This window comes from Procambarus clarkii, chromosome 25 (genome assembly GCF_040958095.1).
Source record: "Procambarus clarkii isolate CNS0578487 chromosome 25, FALCON_Pclarkii_2.0, whole genome shotgun sequence".
NCBI lineage: Eukaryota > Metazoa > Arthropoda > Malacostraca > Decapoda > Cambaridae > Procambarus > Procambarus clarkii.
In genome coordinates this window covers 39,820,357-39,832,272 of record NC_091174.1, presented here as the reverse complement: position 1 = coordinate 39,832,272, position 11,916 = coordinate 39,820,357, and the positions used below count along the sequence as shown (strand labels likewise).

The 11,916-nt window shown below is 40.0% G+C and overlaps 1 protein-coding gene across 1 annotated transcript; it reads left to right on the top strand.

The window, feature by feature from the left end:
- The first annotated feature begins 9,450 nt into the window (after positions 1 to 9,450).
- On the top strand, positions 9,451 to 11,533 carry LOC123751978 (zinc finger protein 85-like). The gene is made up of 2 exons (XM_069331098.1): positions 9,451 to 10,203; positions 11,498 to 11,533. The coding sequence occupies exons 1-2, from the start codon at positions 9,451 to 9,453 to the stop codon at positions 11,531 to 11,533; spliced, it is 789 nt and encodes a 262-aa protein (XP_069187199.1).
- The last annotated feature ends 383 nt before the right edge of the window (positions 11,534 to 11,916 follow it).

The following is an 11,916-nucleotide window of genomic DNA, read 5'->3' as shown; positions in this document are numbered from 1 at the left end:
ACCTTCAGCTATTCTCTGGTGCAGGTAGGCTTTGTTGAGATGTGAGAGTTTTTTGGTGATGATGTTTTTTATGTTCTCTAGGCTGGGTTGAATTGTTTTATGTATCACTGGATGACGAGTTGCCAATTTAGCAATTTCATCAGCTTTTTCATTTAATGGGATTCCAATATGGGATGGGATCCAGTTTAAAGTTATGTTGAGGCCTTTGCCTTTAGCGACTGCTCCTTGATACAAAATGGTGGTAATTATTTCCACATTATCTTTCCACTGTTTTTGTCCTAGTATTTGAAGTGCAGCTTTTGAGTCTGTGTGTATGATTGCATTTTGAGTGTTTTGTGCAATCACATATGCGAATGCCTGTTGTATGGCGAACAGCTCAGTTTGGGTTGATGATACTAGTCCTCCCAGTCTCCAATATGCCTGAACGCTGGTCGTGCAAAGAGCAGCGCCAGCACTCTCATTTTCTGTGTCCACCGATCCGTCTGTGAAGATGTGGGTGGCTCCTGCTACTGCTATGCTATACATTTGCTCTTCTATTATGCGCCTTAGGATTGTCGGATCATAGGCAGCCTTTTTCATTGGGAGACTTTCTATTACTATTTTGAAAGTAGGCTCTTCCCACGGCGCGGAAGGAGTGTAATTTGGGTGTGGATGATCACCCTCTCTATCAAGAACCATGTTTTTTAAATGTAGTCTGTTTAGGACTTTTCCTGCTCTTGCAACCCAAGAGTTTCCATTGTTTTGGCCTAGTCCAACCACCAAGGCCTGCCGTACTGGGATTGGATCAGAAGAAATAATTATCTTACTGATAATTGTAGCTGTCCTTTGTGATATTCTTTCTTGTAGAGAGGGCAAACCCGTCTCCAGTCTAAGAGTTTCAAGCCTGGTCCACATGGGGGCTCCCAGTGCAGCTCTCATAGCATTGTTTTGGGCAACTTCAAGCTTTTTCCACTGTTGGTGTGATAGATTTGTGAGTGCAGGTGCGGCATAATCGATCACTGATCTGACTGCCTGTACATAGTATGTGCGAAGGACTTGCAGATTGGCTCCTCCAGAAAGGGAGGTTAGCGACCTGAGGATTGCCGTCCGGGCCGCAGTTCACTCTCTCAAGTATGTGACCTCAGCATTAAAATTCATGTGTGTGTCCAGGATGATTCCTAGATACTGATAGGTGTCGACCCATTCTATTGGTTGACCCTGTACTGTGAGTTGGATGTTGGGCTTCGCTATTTTTATGGGCATGGCCTTTGACTTTGAGGGGTTGAGTTTGATCCCAATCTGTTTTGCCTCTTTACTGATGCAGTCTAAGCATTTGGGTGCAAGGCGCGCCGCATCCCTTCCTTTTATGATGATGACAAAGTCGTCCGCGTAGTTTAGCAGCCTGCAGTGATGTGGGAGTTTCAACCTCATTATTCTTTCCATTAAACAGTTGAAGAGAAGAGGGCTAAGAATACCTCCTTGCGGTGTACCATTTTCATGTCTTTTGTACTCAGAGACTGTGCCATGAAGTTTTACTCTTGCTTCTCTGTTTATGAGACAGTTTTTGGTCCAGGAGAGCAGGTTGCCTCTGACCTCTTTGTCAATGAGGCAGCAGAGAATAGCTGGGGCGCTAGCCAGTTCAAAGACTTTTTCGAGGTCCAGGAATATCAGCATTCCTGGTCTGTCATTAAATTATGTTCTGGTTATTCAGCTGATATCCCACAGTCATCCAGGAAAGAAGTGAGGTGTGCTTCAGTGGTTATGACATAAGTTTTTCCAGAGTCAGTCTTCCTAGCTATTATTTTACCATCGCGCACAAAACAATGTTTAATAGCAGTGGATCTTTTGCAAATTCCACGTAGTTTAAATAAGAGATTTTGTCTGAATCTGGTTAGACATTCGTTCACATAAACATTGGATTTCCTAGCGACTGCAGCAATGATAAGGTCTGACTTGCGGGAGCAGCTATCTAACTTCACACGTATCTTTCTGTTGTTTGTACCAGATGATTTGGTACCCACTCTATAAGCTGACTTAATATCTCTTGCTTCGATTGAATAATTCAACTTAGTACGCAATTCCTGGATCACGATGGCAGTACAGTCTTCTCTGTCAGTTTCATGGGGAAAATCATGTGATGAGATGATGACAGAATCAAGTTGGTCTGATTCGTCTTGGGTTGCAGTGTGTTGCTGTTGTAGGGAGTTAAAATGGTTCTCTAACTTTTGTAACATCTCTTCTTGCTTCTTAGAGGTTTCTGCTGGTTTAAAGTTAGTAACCGAGATCTGAAGAGAGCTTAATTCCTGTTCGAGGTGGTCGACTCTGACAGACAGATCTTGGTTAATAAATAAATAAATAAATAATAAATAAATATGTTTATTCAGGTAAGGTACATACATACAAGTAATGTTACATTAATGGATCGATATACAGATAGAGCTAGTACATACAATGCCTAAAGCCACTATTACGCAATGCGTTTCGGGCAGGAAAAACATTAATATCTAGAACTTAATACTAATTGAGCATAAAGAATAAAATGTGTTGAGAACAAATACTAATAAAGATAAAAAAAAGGGGGAACATGACTGAAAAAGCAGCACAAATACAATAGGTTGACAAACAGTGTTGATTAAACAAAAAATAACAGACATGGGTTGACAATAGAGGGGTAAGGTAGGTTACAGGGAATTTATTAGGTAGTGTTTAGTATTTATCTTAAACTGGTTGAGAGAGGTACAGTCTTTAACATGGTTGGGAAGATCATTCCACATTCTGGGTCCCTTGATTTGTAGAGCATTTCTAGTTTGATTAAGTCGTACTCTTCGAATATCAAAACTGTATTTATTTCTGGTGTGGTGCTCATGGGTTCTGTTACAACCTTCAATGAAGCTTTTGAGGTCTGGATTGGCATTAGAGTTTAGCGTTTTATATATGTATAATACACAAGAGAGAATGTGCAGTGACTTAATATCTAACATATTCAGAGATTTGAGTAGGGGTACCGAGTGATGTCTAGGGCTAGAGTTAGATATTGTCCTAATAGCAGCTTTGTGTTGAGTAATTAGAGGACGTAAATGATTTTGGGTAGTAGAACCCCAAGCACATTACCATAGTTGAGATATGGATAGATGAGGGAGTAATAGAGAGTAACCAGGGCAGGGCGGGGTACATAATATCTGATCTTAGAAAGAATGCCAACAGTTTTTGAAACTTTTCTTGATATATTTAGAATGTGTCCCTGGAAATTCAGCTTGTGATCAATGAGAACGCCAATGAATTTTCCATCTAATTTGTTACAAATTTGGGTATTGTTTATTTTGAGATTTATTTGATTAGAGGATTTATTGCCAAACAGAATATAGAAAGTTTTGTCAATGTTAAGGGTGAGTTTGTTGGCAGTTAGCCAAAGATGGACTTTATTTAGCTCAGCATTTACTATGGCATTTAGAGCAAGGGGGTCAGGACTGGAGTAAATGAAGGTTGTGTCGTCAGCAAATAGAATAGGTTTGAGGTGTTGGGAGGCATTTGGAAGGTCATTAATGAAGATGAGAAAGAGGAGAGGGCCAAGTATGCTGCCCTGAGGAACACCAATGTTGATGGGTAGGGTGGGAGAAATTGAATTGTTCACAGAAACATACTGGAGCCTGTCAGTAAGGTAAGATTTGAGGTATTGTAGGAATTAATAAGAAGGTTTTGGTGGTCGACAGTGTCAAAAGCCTTACGCAGGTCCACAAATAACCCAACAGGGAACTCATTTTTATCAAGAGCTGCATGAACTAAGTTAATCATACTAATAAGTGCATCGTTAGTGCTTTTTTTGGGTCTGAAGCCATATTGGCAAGAGCTAAGTATATTGTGCTTGGCTAGATAAGAGTAAAGCTGCTTGTAGATTAGTTTTTCAAAAATTTTTGATAAGTTAGGCAGGATTGAAATAGGTCTGTAGTTGTTAACATCTGTGGGATCACCACATTTGTGGACAGGCGTCACTCTCGCTTTTTTTAGAACATCTGGAAAGGTTTGGAGTTCAAGTGACTTGTTGAAGAGCAATGCAATAGCAGGGGCTAAAGATCTGGAGGCTTTTTTGTAAATTAAAGTTGGTATCTCCTCAAGGGCACTAGACTTGGTTTTAAGGGAAAGGATTATCTCATTGACGTCAGTGGAATTAATAGGCTTTAGGTACAGAGACTGTGGATAGTTACCTGTGAGATAGTCCTTAACGTCAGTACTGGAAGATGGAATATCATTTGCAAGGGATGACCCAATGGAAGAGAAGAACCTATTGAACTCAATAGCAGAATCTGAGGCTGAAAGCTGACCATCGTTATTGGAAAGGAGTGTTGGTTTGTTATTTAAAGTCTTCTTTGATCCCAATATTTGTGAAATTGTGCTCCAAGTTTTTTTAATGTTGCTCTTTATTTGTGAGAATTTATCTTCGTAGTATTTAGTTTTGGCTCGTCTAATTATCTTAGATAGCAATAATGAGTAATTCTTTGAGAATTCTTTGGAGACAATTCCTAACCTATACTTCTTCTCAAGGTCATGTTTTTTATTAATGGATTTAAGTGTTCCCTTTGTAAGCCAGGGATTGTTAAGCCTTTTGGTTGTGATTTGTTTTGTAAGCATAGGACAGTGGGTGTTATAAAGGCTAAGAGTTTTTTGAAGAAAAGATTGCACTGCTAGGTTGATGTCCCCTATGTTACCTAACTCGGACTCCCAGTTGACATTATCAGCAGCAGTTTTAAAATTGTCTATAGCAGTTTCATTGTGCAGCCTAAAACTTAACTCCCTTGACTCTAGTGGTGGTTTGCTAATGTTAGTTAAGAGATATGTGGGGTAATGGTCTGTAGTGCTATCGGTGATTATACCTGAAGTAAGCGGAGAGGTTATGTTAGTCCAGATGTGATCTAGAGTTGTGGCAGAACTATCAGTGATTCTAGTAGGTCTAGTGATTAAAGGTATGAGGAAGCAGGAATTCATACAGTTGAGGAAGCTAAGAGCAGTAGGATGTTCAGGCTCACAGAGGTCAATATTAAAGTCCCCTGCGATTATTAGATGGTTTTTGTTCAGTGTGTTATCGAGCATTAGATTTCTAAGGTTTGAGTTGAATTCGGATACATCAGTGTTATGAATTCTATAGACTGCACCCACAGACAGGACAGACTCGGCACCCTTGACTCTGAAGCTGGCGAAGATATACTCCCCACAGCAGTCTCTAGTTCTAATTTCTTTTAAGCATGTTAGTTCTTGGTGGTAGTAAAGAGCAGTGCCACCACCTCTCTGAAGTTGACGACAGTTGTGAATTGCCGAGTAGTTAGGCATGTTAAAGAGTTGAGTAGTATCCTCTTTCAACCATGTTTCAGTAAGTATAATAAAAGAGAATTTGTTGTCAATAGTTTCAATCAAGGCACTAACATCATCGAAGTGTTTACCTAGGGATCTAACGTTCAAGTTGATTACAGAGATATTGTGATTATGCGTTAATACATTGTTTACATCATGTGCTGTAAAATAACTGCAGTTCAGATCATTAAAGTGATGATTGTCATAGATAGTGGATAAGAGGTTTAGTTCAGGGTCTAAACTTGCCTGCATAAAAAGGCTGGTTGCAGGAAAACAAGGCAAGAATGGCAGAATACAAAATAGAATTATGATATAAAAGGGGATAATATATATAAGCAAGTCTATACAAAACACAAACAAAATGAACAAGAAAAGAAAAAAAATGAGGTAGCTTACAAGGGGCTTACAGGTACTCTCAGGTACACTGTAAGTAATAATTTGCATAATTGAGACACAGGCAAAGCCAGGGGTACAATGGAGTAATAGAGTATGGCAAGGCTAGGCAACCTTGGTAATAAATGAAATCAAAGAAAAAAGTTGAATAATAAACATAGGCAAATTTAAGCTAAAGATAATTCACCAAAAGTATTTTAGTTATGACCGTATACTTAAAAAGACCTGAAGAAATATTAAAGCACTCGGTTAATTATGTCCAGAAAATGACTAGTAAAAGTTAAATTTAAAGGTAATTAAAGAGTGAAAGAAGGAGAAATTAGGAAACCTAGCCCGCACTAGGTGACAAGGGGGGTTAATTATGTTGACTCATTGGGAGTGATAATAAGGTGAGACAGACCACATTGGTTGAGGAAAGTGTTGAAGTTATCCTCATTAGCAATTGTAAACATTTTACCTGTTGAAGTTTTCCTAACTTTAATCACGCCATCTCTAACGAAGCACTGATGAATCGCGTCTAATCTTGTACATGGCCAAAGCATCACTCTGTAGCTTCATTATCAGGTCCGACTGCTCTCGGATTATAGACTTTTGGTCATCATGTATTTGAGTCAATAATCTGAGCCATGGATTATCAGCGAGACGCTTAAAGTCAGAACATGGGGAGGCAGCTCGTTTAAGTTGCTCCATATGGTTACATAACTGTTGTAAGGCTCGAGTCAGTGACGACGCTTCAATCTGCTGGGAAGGTTTGTTATTGTTGACGCAGGGAGGGTCGGTACTCCCCCTGGTAGCCACTAAGGGGGAGACAGCCGCGTTATTCCTGTTGCTAGCTTGGCTGGTTGGGTTCATCCTGATAGGTGTGCTATCTTTCTTTGCGGCCTTGCCGAACTTAGAATTGTTTTGCATGGTAGCAGCAGAGATGTACGCAGGCAGATGGGGTAGACTCGTTGATATGGCAGCAGCAAACGTCAGGTTAGCTTCCTCCAGGGAGCAACACTAATGAGGTCGAGATGAGCTAGTAGGTTAGGTTTTGTCGAATATTTCGGTCACATTTAGGTCACTGGGTACTTAGCTACCTTCTGGGGTTGTTACATAATGTTTGGGATATTGTGGGCTCAAGGAGCAGCTGATAAAGTTGGAGGGGCAGCAGGGTCGTCAGGAGTGGATGAGCGTTCGAGTCGGAAAAAATGATCATATGAAAAAATGACATATGATCGGGATTCCTCCCTTGCTCTTAACTAATTCAATGGCTGTCCTAAATCTCTGTATTAGTTCCTCACTCCTAACTTGCCCAACATCATTACCCCCTGCACTAATACAAATAAAGGGTTTGTTCCCATTTCCCGTCATAATATCATTCATGTTTTCAACAATATCACCAATTCCAGCTCCCGGATAGCAAACCCTTAATCTGTTCCCCCAATCTCTGGCACAAAACGTTCTGTCTAAATACCTCACCTGGGAATCTCCCACAACCAAAATTGGCTTCGGTACCGCCCTAACTTTCTGAGCAGCCTGAGGGGCCTGCGCTCCACCGTTCCTCGCTGCAGGCGCACTACAGCACTCGTCCTCCAACACGGCAAATGAATTTGCTGTCCTTAGGGCGTCTGTAGGCGGCCTTGTCAAGGTCTTCTTAAGACCCCTGTCTTTCACTACTCTCCACGATGAGGTCTCGTCAACACTGGTCTCCTCCTTCGTTTCCTCTCGAAGTCTCAGCCGTCGTACCTCCTCCCGCAGGGAATCCATCTCTGCTCTCAGAGCAGAGAAGGATTCAAGATCACAGAGAACACAAGACAGAACACGAAACAATGGGTATAAATTGGATAAGTTTAGATTTAGGAAAGACTTGGGTAAATACTGGTTCAGTAACAGGGTTGTTGATTTGCGGAACCAATTGCCGCTTAACATTGTGGAGGTGGGGTACCTCGATTGTTTCAAGCATGGGTTGGACATGTATATGACTGGGATTGGGTAGTTATAGATAGGAGCTGCCTCGTATGGGCCAATAGATTTTCTGCAGTTACCTTTGTTTTTATGTTCTTATATAACACAAAACAATGGGTATAAATTGGATAAGTTTAGATTTAGGAAATACTGGTTCAGTAACAGGGTTGTTAATTTGTGGAACCAATTGCCGCGTAACGTGGTGGAGAGTGGGGTCCGTCGATTGTTTCAAGCGTGGGTTGGACATGTATATGAGTGTGATTGGGTGGTGTTACCACTGATATGAGTGGGGCTTCTATGGGGTACTGGTACTATTAAGGGGTATAGGTAGTTAGAAGACAAGAGTATCAAATATGGGAGAGCTAAAAGGCCCGGCCCCCAAAATAAACTATCCACAGTAGTAATAACTTGCTACAAGACCATATATGTTAGTCTAAGGGTTGATCACTGCGCTCCCACCTTGGAAGAAGAGATACTCTGTAATTCATGTACTTATTTATTAACCCCTTAACAACCCCCCATATACACTCACACCAATAACAATAATAATAATAACTTTACCACACTATCTTACGTTAAAAGCCTTGGTCCACATAGACAGGATACAAGGTTTACACTAATAACAAGCTAGGGTAAAGTACTACTGGATAAGCACTGAAGTTGGATGCAGCTTAGGGTAGTGAGACCATGTGGTACCCTAATACAAAACACAACACTTAGGGTAAACAAAACACTGGCAAATACTAACCCCAGGTCTCACCAATAGTTACTACCAGAGTAGGTACACTCCCTATAATGCCCCGTACTTAGCTTAAGGATACAGGAACTTCAGGTAAGGGAAATAAGTAAGAGGAGAAGGAAGGAGAGTAGGGATACAGCCACAGAGTAGGTCTTATCCGCACACACCAGCCACAGAGAAGAGCGAGCTAGCCACCAGCTGCCTCCCTCATCGTGGTGCCGGGAGGAGCCTAATTGATCGTGCAGCTAAGCACATTAAAGATCTTCCCCTATGCAACGTATTGTTACTTTATGAATGATTAGAAAGTATTAGTAAGCAAAGTTGGTGCCTACGTTATTATTTAATAATCAACCCCCAGTTCAGTCTTTAAATGCTCTTTGAGAAACAATAATAGTCTTACGTCTGGCAGGGAAGATACAAACAATTTCCATTCGAAATGCGCCAACTGTACTACTTAGGAAGTTTAATAGCTCAATTTTGACCTCTGGTTTCCACTGGAGAACCCAGGGTCGTAACAGGTGGTTATAAATAGGAGCTGTCCCGTATGGGCCAATAGGCCTTCTGCAGTTACCTTGTTCTTATTTTCTTATGTTTGTTTCAAGCGAAGGTTAAATATAAATATATAATAATGAGATTGGGTGTATATAAATAGAAGCTGCCTCGTATGGGCAAATAGTCCTTCTGCAGTTACTGTCATTCTTATGTTCTTATAATCTTACCCCCTCTTTTTTTTTTGTTTTTCTCATCTTTCTTACACTCATCCAACCCACACCTCCTTATTTTTTGTTGCTCTTACCTTTCACCTCCTGTATTGAGCTACATGGACACTTCGTTCTGAGTAGCTAAATCTAAAACAACAACTTTCACCTCCTCTTACCAGTTCCTCACCTCACTCTTGCCTTATATATACACGCCCCTCTACGCACTTATGACAATCGACTTGAAAACGGTTCTGGACGGATCGAAACTTCGTCATCTCATCTTCTAGTTTGGTTAAAATTAAACAATTCCTGGACTTACGGGAACATTGCTTTCATATCAACTTGGAGATGACAACTAAAGTAATGATTCGTACTGGTGATAAGCCCCACAAGTGTCCCGAGTGCCGAGCAAAATTCAAGGACCTTAGCACTTTGACATGGCACATGTTTGTACATTCTAATGATAATCCAAACAAGTGTCCCAAGTGCGAGAAGAAATTCAAGGACTCTACAGGTTTGAGATTGCACGTGGTAGTACATTCAGATGATAGGCCTCACGAGTGTCCTGAGTGTGAGAGAAAATTTAAACACGTTTCAACTTTGAGACATCACCTGTTAGTACATTCAGAAGATAAGCCTCACGAGTGTCCTGAGTGTGAGAAGAGGTTCAAGGACCCTAGAATTTTGAAATATCACCTGTTAATACATTCAGATGATAGGCCTCACGAGTGTCCTGAGTGTGAGAAAAGGTTCAAGGACCCTAGAAATTTGACAAATCACGTGAAAAATCAACATTCAGATTATAGGCCTTACGAGTGTCCTGAGTGTCCGAAAAAATTCTGTTACTCTGTGAGTTCGAAACAACATCTTCCAAAACATTCCAATGATAATCCTCACGAGTGTCCTGAGTGTATGAAAAGATTCAAGTACCCTAAAAATTTGAAAAGTCACCTTTTAAAACATTCAGATAGGCCTCACGAGTGTCGACCTCAGTGTAAGAAAAGATTCAAGTACCCTACAGGTTTGAGAGAACACCTGTTAGTACATTCAGATGATAGTCCTCATGAGATTCAGATGATTCAGATTCAGATGTTTATTCAGGTAAGGTATATACATACAAGTGATGTTACATTAATGGATTGATATATAGATTGAGCTAGTACATACAATGCCTAAAGCCACTATTACGCAATGCGTTTCGGGCAAGAAAAACATTAATATCTAGAACTTAATACTAATTGAGCATAAAGAATAAAAAGTGTTGAGAACAAATACAAATAAAGATAAAAAAAGGGGGAACATGACTGAAAAAGCAGCACAAATACAATAGGTTGACAAACAGTGTTGATTAAAAAAAAGAAAATAACAGACATGGGTTGACAATAGAGGAGTGAGGTAGGTTACAGGGAATTTATTAGGTAGTGTTTAGTTTTTATCTTAAACTGGTTGAGAGAGGTACAGTCTTTAACATGGTTGGGAAGGTCATTCCACATTCTGGGCCCCTTGATTTGCAGAGCATTTCTAGTTTGATTAAGTCGTACTCTAGGAATATCAAAACTGTATTTATTTCTGGTGTGGTGCTCATGGGTTCTGTTACAACCTTCTATGAAGCTTTTGAGATCAGGATTGGCATTATAGTTTAGCGTTTTATATATGTATAATACACATGAGAGAATGTGCAGTGACTGATGAGTGTCCTGAGTGTAAGAAAAGGTTCAAGTACCCTGCAGGTTTGAGAAAACACCTGTTAGTACATTCAGATGATAGTCCTCATGAGTGTCCTGAGTGTGAGAGAAAATTTAAAAACGTTGGAACTTTGAGAAATCATGTGTTAGGTCATTCAGAAGATAGGCCTCATGAGTGTCCTGAGTGTGAGAAAAGGTTCAAGTCCTCTGGAACGTTTAAACAACACCTGTTGGTACATTCTGATGATAGGCATCACCAGTGTCCTGAGTGTGCAAGACAATTCAAACACCGTCACCATTTGAAACAGCACTTGTTACTACATATGAACGATAAGCCTCATAAGTGTCCTGATTGTGGCAAAAGTCTTCGTGGAAATATGAAGAAACGTGTAAAAGTGGATACAGGTGATACGTCTCACAAGTGTGAAGGGTGTGAGAAAAGTCAACTTACAAATATGAAGAGACAGGAAGAGGTGCACTCTGAGTTAATCGGTGCCCCAGCGAGCAACAAGAAGCAGAATATGAAGAGGCATCAATTCCACAAAATATGTTAGTGAAGTTTGAGAATGAATCTGATGAGTTTTCTAGAAGCAACAAGAAGCAGAAAATGTAATGGAGTGGATGTTCATTGAATGTTTTGGGATCATCTTATGTGTCAATAAAAATATTACCCAAAATATAAGTTATAGATCAATGTGTTTTTATTACAGCATTTTCACTACAACTTTGAAATGGATGTACCCTAATTTTATACCATATCAACCGCCAATAAGTCTTTACTGTACTATAAAGAACTGGTTACCCAAGGGAGAGATTCTGTGATCCCTTCACTTTCTAGTGTGTGGTCATAAGAATGAAGGTAACTGCGGCGAGTTTATTGGCCCATACGAGGCAGCTATTGTTGGATTTCTGGGGCTTGACTCATATATTTAATTATTTGCTTATTTTATTTAAATAAATCGAAGGACCACCCACTTTTGAGAAAAGAGGGAAAATGAATAAAAGTGATCATTAGAATGACACTAGAGAACCAGTGTCTATGGATATTAGTTAAATGAATAATCACTTGAAAATAACAAATAGACTGTATTATTAATTAATTAAAGACAAAGCCTCAAATATCAACATT

What these genes read in the sequence shown, in the direction of transcription:
- LOC123751978 (XM_069331098.1), top strand. Translation starts at nt 9,451, where the DNA reads ATGACAACTAAAGTAATGATTCGTACTGGTGATAAGCCCCACAAGTGT. An exon ending in AGATTCAGATGTTTATTCAG is followed by an intron (nt 10,204 to 11,497) that starts GTAAGGTATATA and finishes TTTTTATTACAG; the next exon opens with CATTTTCACTACAACTTTGA.